This window comes from Heteronotia binoei, chromosome 14 (genome assembly GCF_032191835.1).
Source record: "Heteronotia binoei isolate CCM8104 ecotype False Entrance Well chromosome 14, APGP_CSIRO_Hbin_v1, whole genome shotgun sequence".
Classification (NCBI taxonomy): domain Eukaryota; kingdom Metazoa; phylum Chordata; class Lepidosauria; order Squamata; family Gekkonidae; genus Heteronotia; species Heteronotia binoei.
The window spans coordinates 46,210,624-46,230,843 of record NC_083236.1 but is presented as its reverse complement, the minus strand read 5'-3'; the positions used below and the strand labels follow the sequence as shown (position 1 = coordinate 46,230,843).

The 20,220-nt window shown below is 48.4% G+C and overlaps 1 protein-coding gene across 1 annotated transcript; it reads left to right on the top strand.

Annotated features, from left to right (window-relative positions):
• The first annotated feature begins 6,673 nt into the window (after positions 1–6,673).
• On the top strand, positions 6,674–18,617 carry LOC132582542 (C-signal-like). The gene is made up of 6 exons (XM_060254162.1): positions 6,674–6,831; positions 8,587–8,638; positions 10,989–11,176; positions 12,540–12,698; positions 16,152–16,262; positions 18,077–18,617. Exons 1-6 carry the CDS (start codon positions 6,685–6,687, stop codon positions 18,188–18,190), a joined length of 771 nt encoding a protein of 256 aa, XP_060110145.1. The 5' UTR covers positions 6,674–6,684; the 3' UTR covers positions 18,191–18,617.
• Positions 18,618–20,220: the final 1,603 nt, after the last annotated feature.

Sequence of the window (20,220 nt, the reverse complement as noted above, 5' to 3'; positions counted from 1 at the left end):
GCTCTCACAGCAGCTGCCCTTTCAAGGACAACCTATGCCAGAGCTATGGCTGACCCAAGACCATTCCAGCAGGTGCAAGTGGAGGAGTGGGGAATGAAACCCGGTTCTCCCAGATAAGAGTCCACATACTTAACCACTACACCAAACTGAAACTATCATAATCCTTTGGAATTAGAATCTGTGAATTTTTCTGCTGGTAAAAAAAAAAGAAGCAAGGGTCCCTCTTTGACCAACAGAAAAAGGCTATGCTGTGGATCATGGGAGCTGCATGGACGAAAACAGCCATGAGAGATGAAAGCTATAGTAAGGAGATAGAATGGGGTGGGGATTTGCATGAGGAGAGAGGAGGCAACATGATAGTGTGAGCCACACCCTAAATTTAATAAACATTAAGGACCAATAATACTCAGGTCCTAAAATTACAGGCTAAAGTTTAAAGTCTAAAAGACAGGCCTTCACCTGTAGAGTAGTTCCTTTTTTAATATTGTCAACAAGAACCCACAGGATTGGCACATATTGTGGCTAGTTTTGCTTGGGAAACCAGAGATGCCAGGGGTGACCTCCAACGAAGGCCGAGGAGAAGTACCTGAAGGCTATGTTAGGACATCACATAATTGTTATAGATAATCAGATGCTAAAGAGGCTGGGTCCAAGTAGGTATGCTGATCTATTCATACGTAAGAGTGGTGGTATGATGCTAAATGACCAATCAGTGTTTGCTAATGTTGTGATGTCTATGTATGGAAGAATGAGGAAGTTCTGTAATGTATATACATACAGTTTCATGCCCTCCCACTTCAGAGGGTTTGTTGCTTTTTCTATCAACTCTTTTGCTTCATTGCAATAAAGCTTAAATTCCTTTTGCCACTGACCTGTCCTCAGGGCCGGCACATAGAAGTAGGCCAGATGCTAGGGTTGCCAATCCCCAGGTGGGGGCAGGGGATCTCTCGGTTTGGAGGCCCTCCCCCTGCTTCAGGGACATCAGAAAGCAGGGGGGGAGGAATGTCTGCTGGGCACTCCTTTATTCCCCATGGAGACTGATTCCCATAGGGTATAATGGAGAATTGATCCATAGGGCTCTGTCGGGGGGGGGGCTGGTTTTTTTTTAGGTAGAGGCAGCAAATTTTCAGTATAGCATCCAGTGCCTCTCCCCAAAATACCCTCCAAGTTTCAAAAGGATTGTACCAGGGGGTCCAATTCTATGAGCCCCCAAAGAAGGTGCCCCTATCCTCCATTATTTCCAATGGAAGGAAGGCATTTAGGAGGTGTGCAGTCCCTTTAAATGTGATGGCCAGAACTCCATTTGGAGTTCAATTATGCTTGTCACAGCCTTGCTCCTGGCTCCATCAATGTCTCCTGACTCCACCCCCAAAGTCCCCAGATATTTCTTGAATATGACTTGGCAACCCTACCAGATGCAGACCCAAGAAGCTGAGAGCAGCATGGGCTCTCCTCTGAGCCCGTCTTCCCTTGCAAGGGAAGACGGGCTCAGAGGAGAGCATGCCCCGCTGCTCTCGGCTTCCCAGGTCTGTGCAGACCCAGAAAGGTGAGGGTGCAGCGGTGGCCTGTGCGCTCCTCGGAGCCTGCCTTTGGGGGGGGGGTCCAAAGAGTACACAGGCCCTCGCCCTGCCCTCACTGTCCTGGGTCTGCTGGGTGCAAGGCCTAGGGTGCCAGGAGCTCTGGCACTGGCCCTGCCTGTCCTGTGTGGGTTATCTTGGCTGAACCCCATAGGGAGAGCCCTCATGGCTAACAGTAGGGAATCTGCTCCACGTCTCCCTGAGGCTGCAATGTCACCCCCCCACACACACACACACCCCTCAACCACTTGAACGCTGGCTTCCTCCCAGCCTGCGGTGCAGGGATGCTTTTCATGTTCTGGGGCCTTGGGGAGAAGCCTGGGACTGAGCCCCTGGCATTGCTCTCTCCCTATGGGGAAACTGGCCACCTTTGCCCTGTGTGAGACAGGCAGGAGCTCTTGCTGGAATCCAGCTGCCTGAAGCACATAGAAAAAACTGCTGCTAAACCAGCTGCTTGAGTCCTGGATGTAGGGTTGCCAAACCTCCAGGTGCTGGCTGGAGACACCCCCCCCCCCAGATTTACTACTGTGCTCAAGACGACAGAGTTCAGTTCCCTTGGAGAAAAATGGCTGCTTTGGTAGGTGGGCTTTATATCCCCCTTCCGTCCCCAAACCAAGTCCTTCTCTGTCCCTGATTTCCCAACCCAGAATTGGTCCTTCCATCTGGAGGCAGGGCCGGCCCTGCCAGTGGGCAAACTAGGCAATAGCCTAGGGCGCTGGCCTTCTGGGTGCTCCCATGTGGCTCAGTGATGTTATCAGTGCAGGGATGGGGGCACCAGAAGTTAGCCTTGCCTAGGGTGCCAGACAGTCTAGGGCTGGCCCTGCCTGGATGAAAGGCTACAAGTGACAGAGATAAACACTTGCTCTTTTTCTTCTTTTCTCCCCCTCCCCATCCTAGAGCAGCTGCCCCCTTTGCCTGCTAAGAGTGTCTCATTCCTAGCAGCTGTTTTTTTTTTTTAAAAGCGTCTTATTGGGTTTATTACAATATATATTCAAAACGATATCATAGCAGTATAGTACAATCTTGTGATAAGCAAGATACTGAACGTATCAGATGCATTGTCATGCAAAAATACTTCTCAATGATGTTGCATTAAAGAAGTGGGTCATAATGACATATTTTAAACAACCAACATCCAAACCATCTTTCTTTTTGGAGCATATACAACCTTTTTAATGGCAGATATCAAGTAGGTTCATATGAACAAATTTTTTAGGAACCACATTGTGAGAAGACAAATAACCTAATACAGGAAACCACTTTTCTACACATTAGGAGCATATATCCATATTGCTTTTTAAAGAGATTTGAACAGTGATTTGTTTTTTTCAGTGACCATTCAAATCAACTTTTCCACCTTTATTGGTGGGTTACTTTCCTTGGAAAGCAGTCCAAGCCCTCAATCCAGCAGGGAGAGAAGAAGATGAAGAAGATATTGGATTTATATCCCTCCTTCCATTCCGAATCTCAGAGTCTCAGAGCAGCTTGCAGTCTCCTTTATTTTCCTCCCCCACAACTGACACCCTGTGAGGTGGGTGGGGCTGAGAGGGCTCTCACATCAGCTGCCCTTTCAAGGACAGCTCTGTGAGAGCTATGGCTGACCCAAGGCCATTCCAGCAGCTGCAAGTGGAGGAGTGGGGAATCAAACCTGGTTCTCCCAGATAAGAATCTGCTACACCAAACTGGTCCCCTGCCTGCCCATTTCTCCATCTTAGTCCCCACCTACAGAAGTCGGTAGTATACATCGCCGTATGTACTACTCAGGGAATGTATGCAAATGCTAAGACAATAAAGATTAGGTCTTGGCATCACTTAAGGGCCCAAAAGAAACAAAACCAGAGCCCTCTTCAGAGGAAGCAGGAAGGGAAGCTACGTGGGGAAATTCCCACCAAGAAATTCTGATCAGGAAGAAGCGAGGCCAGCAACAATGAAAAGTGAATCAGAACCAAACTCAATAAGACTAAAGGGTGGGGGAGGGGGAATGCCTTGACTCAGTCTCTACCCATTGGGAAATGCTGCCAGCTGAAAGAAAGGCAGATGGGAAATGCCCGTAGTCCATTCCAGAGGTATCCACATCCTTCTGGTGCTGTCTTCTTCTGTAGGTGGCAGGGAAAAAAGCCTGAGTGGGAAACAAGGAACCTCATTTACTTCAGGACCTTCCACAAACAACTAAGAAATCACACCTAGCATTTGTAGAGTGTTTCAAAAACACTTCACCTCTTGAGGTGGAGTTTTTACAAAAACTCTGTGAAGTACATGACAGTTCCCATGTTATTGATCTGAAGCTGAGCGTGTGGCTTATGTCACAACCTAAGCATGCTGTGACACAACCAGACTCTTCCACAACATACGCATGCTGTGACACAACCAAACTCTTCCATAGCATTTTGAAGAATTTGGTTGTGTAACAGCATGCCTATACTTCCTTTAGTTTGCAGTCTCCTACTGACTAGCCGCCTTGCCGATGTGGGGATTCAGGGATCTGCCTTACAGTGGCTGACCTCCTTTCTCCAAGATCGGGGACAAAGGGTGGCGATAGGGGAGGAAGCATCCCAGAGGCACTCTCTTAGTTGTGGGGTGCCGCAGGGAGCGGTCCTATCCCCGATGCTATTTAATATCTATATGCGCCCCCTTGCCCAGATTGTCAGGAGGTACGGTCTGGGTTGCCATCAATATGCGGATGACACCCAGCTCTATCTATTGATGGGTGGCCAGTCTGACTGTACCCTGGAAAATCTAGACCTGGCGCTACAAGCCGTGGCTTCTTGGCTCAGACTGAGTCGGCTGAAATTGAATCCGACGAAGACCGAGGTTCTCTACCTGGGTCGAGGCGGTCCGGGGGGAGAGATCCAGCTGCCGGCCCTTGACGGGGTACCACTAAGGTACCCCGTCAGCTTAGGCGTGCTTCTTGTCCTCCCTTGCAAGTAGCAGCCACTGTTAGATCTGCCTTTTTTCATCTTCGGCAGGCGCAGCAGCTGGCCCCTTACCTGGAGCGCAACGACTTAGCGACGGTAATCCATGCTACGGTCACCTCAAGAATAGATCACTGTAATGCTCTCTACATGGGGCTACCCTCGATGCTAACCCGGAGACTACAACTAGTGCAGAATGCTGCGGCATGGCTGTTAATGGGGCTGCCGCGATGGGAGCTCATTCAGCCAGTGCTGAGGGAGCTGCACTGGTTGCCTGCCATGTTCCGAGTTCGCTTCAAGGTGTTGGTATTAACCTTCAAAGCCCTTTATGGTCAGGGACCTGTCTATCTACGGGACCGCCTTTCCCCATATATCCCCCAGAAAACACTGCGATCAGGGACAAAAAATCTGTTGTCTGCCCCTGGCCCAAAAGAAGCCAGGCTGTGTGTGACAAGATCCAGGGCTTTTTCGGTGGCAGCACCAGAACTTTGGAACACCCTTCCAGAAGCCAGAAGGGCCCTGCGGGATTTGTCTGCGTTCCGCAGGGCCTATGAGACCGAACTGTTTAAACAGGCTTTTGCTGTTTGACTGAAAAAGGGCTGCCACCGGACATCTTATAGAATGCTGGCGATCACAGTCGAGAATTCAGTACCGCCTATACTGTAATGAAACAGCACCATAGAATGGTTTTAAAACTGATATAAGTAAATTATGGTTTTATATGTTTTATTGGATTGATTGTATTTTATGATGTTGTAAGCCGCCCTGAGTCCGCTTGCGGAGAGGGCGGGATATAAATTGAAAGTAATAAATAAATAAAAATAAATTTGCATACCAGCTCTGAATTAAGATTTCTGTAAAACGTTGAGAAAGTTGCACTGAAACCACCTGCCTATACCGGGAAAGCATGTCAGTTTCTTTAAAGTGAATTTCAGTCTTCATTTGTACATCTGGAAGTGACTTACCCATTGAATGGATGTTATCAGTACCAGGCCTCATTTTGATCAGAAGCTCACAGGAGCAGAGCAGTGGAACCTCTAAATTTTATTGTGCTCTTTCTTTCTCTCCCCGCCCCCACCGACCGCCCCAATACTTGCTTCTGGGCTCCATTGTTCAAACCCCTGTGAGAATTTGGCTGAACTCTAAGATTTGACAAACTTTCTAATATTTTCCCCCACAAAAAAATGGGAAAATAACCAACACACATAAAGCAGACAAAAGGAAATCTTTATCATGCCTCTGTGGCCACATAGGAGAAAGAAATTTTAAAAATATGATGGGAGTAAGGTTTTATTATGACAATTGTAATTTAAGAAGCATTTTAGGATAGATGTTGAGCTGATATAATTTAGCACACCTTCTGGTGATGTCAGGAGTGTGCGGTATATGCAAATGTTATGAAAACAAAATAAGTTATGAAGTGCTAATGAGCTCCAGCACCTCTTTTTCTACAAAATGACCCGTCGGTACTTATGAGACCACTCAGTTGCAAAAAGAAAACTGAACCAAGGGGGAAATGCACCTATGCACCTTCTCTGAATGAAAACGGAGTAGTTGAAGTGTATAGGTTTTGGTATGTATGCATAAAAATAGTCCCCTGTGCAAGCACCAGTCGTTTCCGACTCTGGGGTGACGTCACATCACGACGTTTTCGCAGCAGACTTTTGACGGGGTGGTTTGCCATTGCCTTCCCCAGTCATCTACACTTTCCCACCAGCAAAGCTGGGTACTCATTTTACCGACCTCGGAAGGATGGAAGGCTGAGTCAACCTGGAGCCGGCTACCTGAACCCAGCTTCCGCTGCGATCGAATTCAGGTCGTGAGCAGAGAGTTTGACTGCAGTACTGCAGCTTTACCACTCTGCGGCCAAGGGGCTCTTATAGGGTCCCATTATTTCAGCCGTTTGCTTGTTAGTTTCACCTTAAGGCTGAAACCCTCCTATGTATTTTCACCAGGGGAGCTGATGCCCCTCCCCAAACCCCGCCCTCTACCGGACAAATCCCCAAAATCTCCAGGGATTCTCCAACACAAGCCTGGCAACCCAATTAAAATGACGCTTGTTAGCTACACTGCGTAAAACTACACGCTTCTTTCTAGAGCCCTATGGCCGCGCGTGGCCACCGGGGGGCGCCCTTTGGGTCTTCCCCGGGCAGTCCGGGTTGTCGCGGTTCATTGCAGCGCCGGCGGCGGAGCGAATGGCTGTGCTGGGAGCGTGCAGCGTCCTGGTGACGGGAGCCAACCGCGGCATCGGCCTGGAGCTGGTCCGGCAACTCCTCAGCAAGCCCGACGCGCCGCGATGGATCTTCGCCTGCAGCCGGGAACCAGACGGGGAGCGCGGACAGGTGCGGGGGAGCTCGGGGGTGGGTGGCCGAGGGATTGACGACCTCTGCGTGTTTAGTCGGAAGGAAGCGTCCCTGGGATCTGTGGGGCTTCACTCTCAACTGAAAGTCCTGTGCAGCCCGAGCCCTGGCCCCTGTCGCGTTGACTTAGAGAGAAGTGCCCCTAGATCCATGGACTGTAGCTGCGCAGTGCGACTCTGTGCATATTTGCTTGCAAATGTAAGTCCCGTGTTGTCTCCCGATAGATCCAGGTGGGTAGATCCAGGTGCGGAAGCAGTAGAACAAAGTTTCTAAGTCCAGTGGGCACCTTTAAGACCAACACAGTTTTTATTCTGGGTATAAGATGTGGTGTGCAAGCCCACTTCTGTATATGAAGAGGTGTCCATGCACACCTTACCCAGTAAACTTTGTTGGTCTTAAAGGTGCCACTGGACTCAAATTTTGTTCTGTTTCTATCTCTGGATTTTATGCTCAAGTAACTTTGTACTGACATATACTATAAAGCCGTTTCTGCTTTTTAATTAATCCTAATTGTATTGTGGTCAGTTTTGGGAAGCCAATGTCAGCTCCAAAGCAGCCTGAATATAAAATACAACCACACTTCGTTGCAGCCTTAACTGTGTGATTCTCAATTCCAGAGTATAAAACTGAGCTGTGGATACAGCTGAGAAAGGAAGAGAGAAGGGGGATTAATTTCAGGATTTTACCCTGCTTGGAGTCAACCACCATCAAAGAATAGTACTATTAATGACAAAACTATTAATTATTTCTCCATGTAGGCATTATCGAATGAAACCATGGGACAAAGCCTCTTAGAGCCGCCCCCGCCCTTCTCCTTCCTGGTTGTTGATACAGAAAGGCAGGTTAATCTGGAACAGAGGTGGCCAAATTGCAGCTCGGGAGCCGCATGTGGCTCTTACACCCATATTGTGTGGCCCTTGAAGCCCCACCCCCCCACCCCATTAGTTGGCTTGGAGAAGGCGTTTCTCTCTTTAAATTACTTAACCAAGCCAAGCCAGCAGATGGTTTGGAGAATGCGTTTAAAGTTAAAGTTGCTTTCTTTCCACCTCTCCCTCCACATCTATTTTCCTTCCCTCCAAGGGAGGTCTGAGAAAAGAGTCCTATGCTCTTCTTTACATTTTCAGTGCTTCAAAGTTGAGAGGTTAATAGTGTAGGTTCTCTTTGCAAGCTGATGTCGGAGGGGTGGGATAAAACAGAACCAGAAGGAACAGGGGCTGGGAGAAGGAAACAGGATGCCTGTGGTTTTAAAAGTCGCAAACCACTTTGAGACTCTACTGGCCAACCAGCAGTATATAAATTTAACCAAATACATAATTGCTAGCAGGTAGTTACTTTCACGGACCTTACTGGATGGGTGTGGGGGAAATCTTTTAACTGAAAAGTTCTCTGTGACCTAAAACCTTGCATTTTCCACCACCAGCCTGACTTGGTCTAAACATATGGATATATGAAGCTGCCTTATACTCAATCAGACCCTGGGTCCATCAAAGTCAGTATTGTCTACTCAGACTGGCAGCGGCTCTCCAGGGTCTCAAGCTGAGGTTTTTCACACATTTGCCTGGACCCTTTTTTGGAGATGCCAGGGATTGAACCTGGGACCTTCTGCTTCCCAAGCAGATGCTCTGCCACTGAGCCACCATCCCTCCCAAGGTGTAGTTTTAGTTTACCAAGGTTTAGTTTTACCTTGTCGTTTATCATTCTGTTATTCTTTCTTACCTGCTGGCTGTGTCTTTTCAGGAACTCAGGAATCTGGCTTCCAAGCACCCATACCTTGTGATGGTGAAGTTAGGTATGTCCTTTCTTGTTCTTTTTCCTTCGTGCCATGGACCTTAGAACTTTTCTGCCTTCACTCCTTTTCAGGGGTCATTTTGTAGAAAAACAGGTGGTGGAGCTCATCCAGGAATTGTTATGCAGCTGCACCTACTATTCAATGGACAAGGTGGGGAGAGGGAACCCTCAGATAGGTTCAGGAGCTGTGCTCCTGTGAGCTCCTGCTGAATCTGAGGCCTGCTCCTTTTGTTGTAAACTCTCCCCTTCAGGGCTTTTTTTCTGGAAAAATGGGCACCGGAACTCTCAAAAGAAAAGAGATTGGGTTTATACCCTGCCTTTCACTACTCAAAGGAGTCTCAGAGCTGCTTACAATTTCCTTTCCCTTCTCCTCCCCACAGCAGACACCCTGTGAGGTAGAAGGGGTTGAGAGAGTTCTGGCAGAAACTGCTCTTGAGAGAACAGCTCTGAGAGAACTTGTGACAGACAAGGTCACTCCAGCAGGCACATGTGGGGAATCAAACCCGGTTCTCCCAGATAAGAGTCCATGCTCTTAACCACTACACCAAACTGACTCTCAAAAGAGGAATGAAAGAGAAAAACACAGGTGCCCCTCATGAGCTTTTAAAACCTTTTTTTTTTTAGATTTTAGTTTCCACGAAGAGGTTCTGGGATTCCATTCCACCACGTTCCCCCAGGGAAAAAAGCCCTGCTCCCCTCCATTCCATTTGCTTCCCAAAGACTGGACTGAAACAGACTGCAGGGGTGGCCAACGGTAGCTCTCCAGATGTTTTTTTGCCTACAACTCCCATCAGCCCCAGCCAGCATGGCCAATGGCTGGGGCTGATGGGAGTTGTAGGCAAAAAACATCTGGAGAGTTACCATTGGCCACTCCTGGACTAGAGGGGGTTTTTTTACTTCTAAGGCATTTGCCTTGTTCTGCAGTCTTTTCCATTTCGGCTAGGACACTGCCTTTGCCATATTGCAGTGGAGTTTCTTCATACAAAGGCCATTCAGATATGACCTTTTTCCACCTCTGGTCTGAACTTGGTCCAGCCTTCAGGTGCTGCTGGTGTGTGTGACCACTGTTTTGCAGAGCTGTCTATACTGCCAAGGTCACATGTCAATTGGGACCTAAAGGTCGGGGTGGGGTTGGCAGAATAAAATAGGAATGAAGTCTACCAGATTTGTACTGTGTGGCCCTCTGCTTGTGATAACCAGGTTTCTTTGTGTACCTGAAGGCATCTGCCTCCTAAAATGATGGCAACAGCCCTAAGTTAGAGACCATTGTTTGTAAATGACTAATAATTAATTATAATAATTATCATACGGCAGTCTGTCTGTGTAGTATAACCAGGAGATTCTAAGATTGTCTGGCAGCCAGAAGTTCTAGCTCTTTTAGCATTATGCACCACTAGGTGGCGAGCTAGACTTTTTTTTTTAAGGCAAGAGGCATTTCAAAAGTGGTTTGGCATTACACAGGAACATAACAGAAGCCATGTTGGATCAGGCCAGTGGCCCATCCCATCCAACACTCTGTCACACAGTGGTCAAAAACCCCAAGTGCCATCAGGAGGTCCACCAGTGGGACTAGAAGCCCTCCCATTGTGGCCCCCCCAAGCACCAAGAATACAGAGCATCACTGCCTTAGACAGAGAGTTCCAAGAATATGCTGTGGCTAATGGCCACTGATGGATCTCTGTTCCGTATGCTTATCCAATCCCCTCTTGAAGCTGGCTATGCTTGTAGAGGGGATTGGATAAGCATATGGAGCAGAGGTCTATCATTGCCTGCATTTGTGCCACAACCCCGGTATTTCTTGGAAGTCTCCCATCCAAATAGTTGTCGGGGCTGACCCTGCAGAGCTTCCAAGATCTGGGCAATGACTAACTTGGATACATCTGAGCATTTTGGTTTAATAGCATTTTTAAGGGCTGCTAACTTTGCAGGCCCTACCTTGGGTCTTGTCATATCTCTGAAGCTAATTAGAGTGAGCCCTGGTTAGTCCTTGGATGGGAGAACACGCAGGAAGTTTCCTATGCAGAGGCAGGCAACGGCAAACCACCTCTGAACATCTCTTGCCTTGAAAGCCCGACAGGGTCACCATTAGTTGGCTGTGACATGGTGGTACTTTCCACCACTAATTTTGCAGATTGGTTTGAAAGGCTGTCCTGCTGTAATCCTGGCCAGCCCAGGATGGACTCAGCTTTTCATGGGCTGAATCCTCTCAGGGAATGATGTCTCCCAAAGGACATTCTGTTGTCACTGAAGGCCCTGGCTTGAGCAAGCGAGCTCAGAACAGTCCCAGTTGCTCCCCGTGGCCCAAAACTCTTCCCCGCTGTTACCTGTTTCTCCCACTGCTGTCTTTGCAGATGTTACGAGTTCCGCAAGCATTAAAGATGCTGCAGTGTGTGTGGAGAATCACCTGAAAGGGTCGGGACTGAATCTGCTGATCAACAACGCCGGCATTTATAAAAATGTGGCACTGGACGTGGTGGATGAGGAAGATATGATAAGTGAATACCGAACCAACACGATTGGGCCACTGTTAGTGAGTCAGGTGAGGCTGCATTGGGCACAAGAGATCAGAACGAGCGTGGACTGCAGTACCTCCATGCAAAGAGAACTGGCAGAATGTCTCCTACTTCTGCTTACCTGGCCACAAGTGACATGGGAAATTCTTCCCTTGCAGCATCAGGCTATGCAGTGGGAGACACTTTATGCCAGTGGCAAATACCTGTACTTTATGGAGGATTTGGATTAGGAGGACAGGAAGATGAAACCATATAATTCTTCACCTTGTTTCCTCATTCTTCTCAGTTTTCATATTAATCTCAAACTTGAGAGCAACTGGAAGAAGTTCAGGGAATGTGGTCTTTGATATATGAAAGCTTATACCCTAGAAATTTTTTGTTGGTCTTTAAGGTGCTAAACGTAAAGGTAAAAGCAGGTCTTTTTTTGTAGCAGGAACTCCTTTGCATATTAGGCCGCGCATCCCTGATGTAGCCAATCTTCCTGGGGCTTACAGTAGACCCTGTAAGAAGAGCCCTGTAAGCTGTTGGAGGATTGGCTACATAAGACAGGTGTGGCCTAATATGCAAAGGAGTTCCTTCTACAAAAAAAGCCCTGGGTAAAAGTAATCCCCTGTGCAAGCACCAGTTGTTTCCCACCCTGGGGTGCTGTTGCTTTCACAACATGGCAGACTTTTTACGGGGTGGTTTGCCATTGCCTTCCCCAGTCATTTACACTTTACCCCCAGACAAGCTGGGTACTCATTTTATCGACCCACCAGATTCTCATTTTGTTCTCCAGCTACAGGCTGGTGGGGAATGCTGTCAAAGTCGCTGCTGATTTATGGAAACCCCGTAGGATTTTCAGGGCAAGAGAGAAACATGGATGGTTTGTTCAGGACAATCAGTAATTATATAGTAGTGGAAAGTGCCATCAAACTGTAGCTAATGTGCAGTAAGCCTGTAGGAGTTCCAAGGCAAGAGATGTTCAGGGGTGGTTTGCCGTTGCCTGTCTCTGTGTAGCAACCCTGGGCTTCCTCGGGAGCCTCCCATCCAAGGACTAACCGGGGCCAACCCCCCTTGCTTAGCTTACAAGACCTGTTGTGATGGTTGGACTGAAACATTTGCTGCGATCACAACACACTAAACAATGCACTTTCGATCCACTTTCAATGCACTTTCCAATTGGGTTTTGCCAGCTCACAAAGTAAAGTCCAATTGGAAAGTGCATTGAAAGTGGATCGAAAGTGCATTGTTTAGTGTGTGTGTAATTTTGCCCCAGGATGGAATGTCCCACTGGGAGCCACGCTGAGTTAAACTGTGGTGGCAGCAGACTGAAGTGCCAGCAGGAACAGGTTTCCTGGCCCCTCTCCTAGCCACTTTTGTGATCTTTCTCTACCCCCTCCCTTCCAGGCTTTCCTGCCTCTGTTGAAGAGGGCAGCCCAAGGAAGCTCAGAGAAAGGGCTGAGCTGCAGCCGGGCAGCCATTATCAACATTGCCTCCATCTTGTGTTCCTTTGATTTATTCCCCGTGTTATATGATAAACCTGCAGTTTCGTATCGTTGCAGCAAGGTAGGTGCCGCTTTTATCATGTCCTCACCCCCTTCCAAAGTATCCTCCCTTCCCAGCAGGGGTTCCCCGCTCTTGAGAGCTTTAGCCCACCAGCTGGCCAGCAGGGGAAATCCCACCACCAAACAGTGATTTCATTGGCAAAGCCCCACCTAGGGTGACCATAATGTCTGAAGGCCAGCCAGGGACACCTTGGGGGGGGGAGGGGTGGAAGGTAGGGGCGCACGCCGCCGGAAACAGGAAGTGACGTCACTTCCGGCGACGTCACTTCCGGTGACGTCATGCCACCACCGGAAACAGGAAGTGACACCACTTCCTGTGACATCATTTCCCCGCATCACCTGCCGGAAACGGGAAGTGACATCACTTCCTGTGACATCACTTCCCCCAAATGACATCATTTCCCCCAAATGCCACTGCCGGAAACAGGAAGTGACTTCACAGCACTTCCTGTGACGTCCCCAAAAATCCCCCAAATATCACCGCCGGAAACAATTTTGTTCTCAAATCCTGTATATACTTCATCAGTATATGGGATAAGGCACTTTCTCAACTGTGCTGCATAATGCAGCCTATTTATTTTGTCCTGTTTGCTCTGTTGGCTCTATCTGCGCCACCTTCATCACTTTCGGGGTGTGGATCCCCTGACACAATGATGATGTCACGTCTGGGTGATGTCATTGGACTGTGTGGTGATGCTCAGGTTTTTGGGCAAACTCTATGGTTTTGTTTTGTTTTTTTTTTAAAATTTTAAAGTTTATTAAAGAAATCAAACAGTCCAACAAACACAAAAAAGAAGAAAAAAAAATACAAACACCCCATCCACCGTGTCCACCCACCACCCACCACCACATATAAAAGGAGCCTTAAGAGTATATAACATAAGAATACTAATGTCTCATCTCGAATCCCAAACTTTTTGCCCATACATATACAGGTTCCCAGGTTTTTATACATTCTTGCCAGTTTCCGTCTCTCAATCTTATTGTCAAAATATCCATTTCAGCAGATTCTAGTAACTTAAATAAAAATTCTTGCTTATTCGGGATCTGAGGGGATTTCCAATATTTCGCATAAAGAATTCTAGCAGTTGTGATCATATATATCAACAATTTTTTTTCCTTTCGCCCTAAGTTTTCTCTACATACACTTAGTAGATACAATTCAGGTAGATGTCTAATCGTTATCTTTAAGACCTTTTGGATCCATATATTTATCTGTGCCCAAAACTTCTTGGCAAGTTCACACTTCCACCAAATATGGTAAAATGACCCTTCAACTTTTTTACATTTCCAACACTTATTATTATAGGTTGGGTTCATTTTAGCTAGCCTTGCGGGGGTAAGATGCCATCTATACATCATTTTGTACAGGTTTTCTTTGAACGCTGTCGATTTAGTCATTTTAATATTATACTTCCAATTTTTTTCCCATTCTTCCAAATCTATTGCATAGCCAAAGTCCTGTAACCATCTTACCCAGCTCTCTTTAACCGTTTCCGTTTGCATCTCATATCCTAGTAGCCAGCTATAAATTTTAGAGATTAGTTTTTGGGGCTCATGTATCATGGTATCCAATTCATTTGCCTCTGGAGGCCTCCAGGGACCAGCGCCGGCCTCTCCGGACCCCGCGCGCGGGCGGGGAAGGCGGGGAGTGAGGCAGCCAGCGTCCCTGCGCGTGCGCACACCGCTGTGGTCTCGCGACTCCCTCTGCCGGCTGTTTCTGATAGCCCTGCGCCCCCTCTTTCATTTGATATGTGTCCCGTGCGGATGCCACCCTCCCGCCGGGAGATGCCGCAAAATGAGCCCCCTTGAGGCTTATGGCGGCAGGGCTCGGGGGAAGCGAGCTAGACTGCTGTTCTTTTGAGGGGTTATAGAGTGTTTCGAGCCCGTCCCTGTGGCATCGGTCCCATCGTTGTGGGACCCAGGGGGCCGGCGCAGCAGCACGCCGAAGCAGCCTGTCACAGGTCGAGATGCAGGACAGGAACCCGGAAGTGACCGACAGGCTGCCTCACTCCCCGCCTTCCCGGCCCGCGCGCGCGGCCCGCCGGCTCCCCGCTGGCTATACCGGGACTTTGTAATGGTCCCGGTATAGGCAGCCCGGGAGCCGGGAATTGGTGGCCAGAACCGGAATTGGTGGCCAGTGGAAAGTCCCGGGACGGTCTGGCCACCCTAGCCCCACCCCTGACACAATGATGACGTCACGTCTGGGTGATGTCATTGGACTGTGTGGTGATGCTCAGGTTTTTGGGCAAACTCTATGGTTTTGAAGGGAAAAAAACCCCAAACAAACCATAGAGTTTTGCCCAAAAGCCAGAACATCACCGATGTGATGACAGCTCTTCTGGGTGAGGTCATCATGTTGGGGATGTCACATGTGACATCCCGCCCACTTCTGGAACGCCCCTCCCTCCAAATCCCCCTGCTGTGATGAAGAGAGGACCTGACAACCCTATAAATAAACTGGCCTTCCTTGTGGAGCAGATGGGCCCGTGTCAGGAGAGGGCATGTGGGACTCAGCGGTGGACTTTCTGGAGACTTTCAGCTTGGCATGCAGAAAGTCCCCAGCAAAAAGATTCAGGCAGTAGGTGATATGAAAGATCTCCAACCTGGGACCCTGGAGAGCCGCTACCAGGCTGCGTACTGACCTCCATGGTCAGATTTGGAATATGGCTACAGTTGCCAGGTACTTACCATGGCCTGGCGGGGGGTGGGAGGGAGCCTTCCAGGAAACGAGGACGGCACAACGTGACATCCCCAATGCGATGACATCATGCCAAAGCGACGTCATCACGTCAGGGATATTGCAAGACAGCGCTCTGGTCTGGGGGTGAAACTCTATGGTAAGATTGCCCTCAAACCAGAGTGTCACAGCACAATGTCCCTGATCTGATGACATCATTTCCTCATGACATCACTGATATCAGGGATTATGCTGTTGGGGGGGCGGGGTCGGGAAGACCAGGGAATCTGCCAATGCTTGTCTCATCCAGGCATAATCCTCGGGGAGGGGAATTTGGATTTGCTGCTTCAGCAACTGGCTGAGCCAGTTTGGTGTAGTGGTTAAATGTACGGACTCTTATCTGGGAGAACCAGGTTTGATTCCCCCCTCCTCCACTTGCAGCTGCTGGAATGGCCTTGGGTCAGCCATAGCTCTCGTAGGAGTTGTCCTTGAAAGGGCAGCTGCTTTGAGAGCCCTCTCAGCTCCACCCACCTCACAGGGTGTTTTGTGAGGGGAGAAGATACAGGAGATTGTAAGCTGCTCTGAGTCTCTAAGGGTAGGATATAAATACAATATCATCATCTTCTTCTTCTCCTCCCCCAGCAAATGCATACTGAGTTGCAAATGGAGGTTCTCCACTGTGTTTGGACTCCGTCCGCCAGGCTTGCATCATCCAGTGCTTTGCTCGCTTTGTGTCCCTGCTTGCTCCTTGTCGTCTGCTTTCCTTTCTTGCAGGCTGCTCTTAACATGCTGACCCTGTGCCAGGCTCTGGGTTACAAGGAAGACGGCATTCTGTGCACAGCGATTTATCCAGGATGGGTGAAGACCGACATGGGCGGCCAGGAGGTGGGTGCTATTTCATGGGTAGAAATGTTAATGGATAAGTTACAGAAAGGCTCCTTCGTCCCTTCCCAGGCAGAGGGTTTGCTGCCTCCTGGCTTTCAAACTGCAGTGGGTTTCATTGTTTTTGGGGGGGGTGACTTTTGGAGCATCTATGAGACACCTTCCTGTCATGCTCCGTCAGTGCTTTCCCCAGGTTTCTCCCAGTGTTTCACAAACCTATTTTGCTCCTATCTTTCCCAAAAGATCAACATTAATGTGGGTTTCCCTCCAGTGTGCAGGGTACTGTGCAGATTTCAAAAATGTCTTTCCCTCCCTATGGCCTTGTGCCTGCTATTTGCCACTTTCTAGCTTCTCGTAGGGTTTTTAACCATTTTTTTAAATTCATAGTAGCCATAGTGGAACCTTGGGGAGGGACAGTGGCTCAGTGGTAGATCATCTGCTTGGTAAGCAGAAGGTTGAAGGTTCAATCCCCAGCATCTCCAGTTAAAAAGGGTCCAGGCAAATAGGCGTGAAAAACCTCAGCTTGAGACCCTGGAGAGCTGCTGCTAGTCTGTGTAGCAGACTTTGATGGACTGAGGGTTGGATTCAGCATAAGGCAGCTTCATATGTTCATATTGCTATAGCACTACAATACCATTGCAGTACACCTGCCATTGGGTTGCAGCTGACACACAGTGACACCCCCCTCCACCCCCACCCCCAATGATGGGGTTTGCAAGGCAAGAGACAAAAAAGTGGTGCCCCCCTGTGGTCATGTGCAACAGCCTTGCAGACACTGTTAAAAGTGCACCTATCTATTTCATAGTTCGGAAACTGTGCAATGCTGAGCTATTGAGGTTGGCTTCTGGAGGCAGTGGACAATGATCCTGTGTTTCTCCACTGTTTTTAGACGCTTATCTGATGTTAGCTTTTATTCTTTGATCCTGCCATTTTATTCTCGACAATCAGTTTGAATCTAGTTATTATTGTACCCCACTTGGTTCCTTTCGGAGAGGAGGAAAAGAGGCTAAACTATTGGATATTATTTATAAATTAATTTCACAAATTACCAGGGCTTCTGGGGTAGAAAAGGCCCAGCAGGAACTCATTTGCATATTAGGCCACACCCACGTACATCACCATTGTTTCATACGGGGCTTTTTTGTAGAAAAAGCCCAGCAGGGGTTCATTTGCATATTAGGCCACACCCCCTGCCACCAAGCCAGCCGGAACGATGTTCCTGTGCATTCTGCTAAAAAAAAAGCCCTGCAGATTACTATTAATTAATTCAAATTCAGTGTTACTTATAAATGAATGTCAGTGTGTGCCTGTTGGAAATGAGCTTGCTTTCCAGGGAAGCTGATTGTAAGGAGTAACCTCTCCCTGGCTTTGATGGAAAGTTGGAAGGTACTTCATGGAGACAATGACCAGCCCGTAGAGCACCAGAATAAGGTGACAAAAGGCCCTCTATTCTGGTTTCCTTTCTGCTGTTTGGGTGGCAGCAGAAGGATGAAGAAAGGGCTGGATGTTCTACTTCCCTGTTATCTCTGTGGAGCAAGTCCTCTTTGTGGTGATCACCGCTTTAATGGCCACATTCTATTGGACACAGGAAGTGCCACTCCAGTCGCACTGGAACTTGGATCTTGTAGTCCAGCCTCTGCAGAGTACAATTACTTGCTGGATTGACTTTGGGCTTTATCAGAGTCCTTGGCTTCCTATCATGATGGCCTAGAGGTCAAGATAGGGAAAATGTCCCACCCAGCAATCAAATCTCAGTCCTCCCAAGAGATGGACATTAGTTGTGCAGCTCATACACTGCTTCTGGTTGATTCCTGCAGGGCGAGCTAACTGTGGCTGAGAGTGTTCAAGGGATCCTGGATGTAGTCTCCAAACTCAGCGATGAACACAACGGCGCTTACCTTAACTGGAAGGGAAGCAAGTTGCCTTGGTGACTTCAGCGGGCTGGACTGAGCTTTGCAATATCCCAGGTTGTTTCTGCGGCAGATACCTGGGATCAAGGAAGTGGCAGCACTGTTGCTAAGATGGCTTCATTACTAAGGGAACCAGTTTGGTGTGGGGTTAAGTGTGCGGACTCTTATCTGGGAGAACCGGGTATGATTCCCCACTCCTCTACTTGCAGCTGCTGGAATGGCCTTGGGTCAGCCATACCTCTTGCAGAGCTGTCCTTGAAACGGCAGCTTCTGTGAGAGCTCTCAGCCCCACCCATCTCTGTTGTGGGGGAGAATATGTGGGGGAGATAGTAAGCCACTCTGAGGCTTTGATTCCAAGAGAAAGGCTGGGTATAAATCTACAATCTTCTTTGCTCAGCTTGCTTGGTACACAGAACTTTCTTTTCTATGAATAAATAAATCCTACATGATACAATATCTCTTGTTTATTCCTCACAACAACCCTGTGGGATAGGTGAAGCTGAGAATGTGTGACTGGCACAAAGTCACCCCTGCGAGCTTCCATTGCAGAGAAGGCATTTGAGCCTGAGTCTTCCTGGTCTGAGTCTGACACTCTAAATGTTTCACTGTGCTAATTCTCTTTGCTGGAGCTTCCGGATCCAAAATTTTGTTATTGGAATGGATTTGGCGGCCACTCTCTTGGCTTTCTGCAAACTGTGCAAAATTGAATTTTTCAAGAGGGCTTTTTTACACAGGTAACAGGGCTGTGCTCCTAATAGCTAGAGCAGGGGTGTCAAACTAATTTCTTATGAGGGCTGGATCTGACATATAAGAGAACTTGTCGGGCTGGGCCATGTGTGTACCTATTTAAGATTAGGTAGCAGAGATATAAACTTTTTAAAGGACACAGACAAGCATGACTAAAGATATTTTTAATACAAAAAAATTGCTTAAAACATTAGCACTTGTTGATCTTAAAGGTGCTTTCTTTGTATTTCTCCCATGAGATCCAGGGAACTGGGCAAAGGAAGCTCTGGCTCTTTCCCTTCCTCTCCAAGGGACCAGGAGGGGGAGGAGCCTCAACCAATGGAGAAAATTGAGGTTTTGTTCTGTAGCTCCTGTCCTGTGCAATTGAGCAAGCCTTGCAAAGCAAGCTGAGATGCAGAAGGAAGCGAGAGAGAGGGAGAAGGAAGCAGACAAGAGCCAGTTGCTTGGGGGCCTGATAGCTCTCTGGGGGCCTGATTTGACCCCTGGGCTGCATGTTTGACGCCCCTGGGATAGAGTAAGGTATTAGGAACCATGGAATGCACTACCGTGAATGACACATACTATAAGAAGGATCCTGCTATGTAAGTTCTGCTTCATTTAACATGTCATGCTAATATTCTATGTCTCAGCTATGTTGTTGGTCTCTGGTTGGCTCCAGTTTGGCTCCAGTTTTCTGCAATCCAGATATTATTGCAGTATTGGGAACAACTGTGAGGAGTATACTGCGAGCCCACTCCAAGTGAGTGTAGATGTTGGCCCAGGGGATTCCAGTGCTCCTGGGGAGGGGAAGATATGACGGTGGGAATAGACAATTATATAAGGGAAGGAGACAGAGACAAACCAGTGCTCGGCCACCTTCCAGTCTATTGCCCATCCCAACGGTGGCAGGTAGTGGGCCTAAGAGGAAATGCTCGTCTCCGTCACTGGTGTTATGCAACGCCAGGTCCATCAATAACAAGACCTCAACCCTTAAGGAGTTCCTGCTTAGGCAGGACGTGGACCTGGCTTGCGTGACCGAGACCTGGGTGCGGGAAGGAGAGACAGTAGCTCTCTCCCAGATGACCCCCCCAGGTTACTCGGTCTTTCACCAGTCACGGAGTAACGGGCGGGGGGGAGGGGTGGCATTGCTCATACGGGAGGCTTACTCCTTTAGGGCTCTCCCGGCCCCAAAGATCGATGGCATCGAGTGTGTCGGTCTGTGGTGGGATGTTGGGGAGGGGTTGGCGATCTGGCTGGTGTACCATCCGCCTAACGCACCAGCCAGCGCCTTACCATCACTATTGGAGGCAGTGGCGGGCTGGGCA

What these genes read in the sequence shown, in the direction of transcription:
- LOC132582542 (XM_060254162.1), top strand. Translation starts at nt 6,685, where the DNA reads ATGGCTGTGCTGGGAGCGTGCAGCGTCCTGGTGACGGGAGCCAACCGC. An exon ending in CAGACGGGGAGCGCGGACAG is followed by an intron (nt 6,832 to 8,586) that starts GTGCGGGGGAGC and finishes GTGTCTTTTCAG; the next exon opens with GAACTCAGGAATCTGGCTTC. An exon ending in CCTTGTGATGGTGAAGTTAG is followed by an intron (nt 8,639 to 10,988) that starts GTATGTCCTTTC and finishes CTGTCTTTGCAG; the next exon opens with ATGTTACGAGTTCCGCAAGC.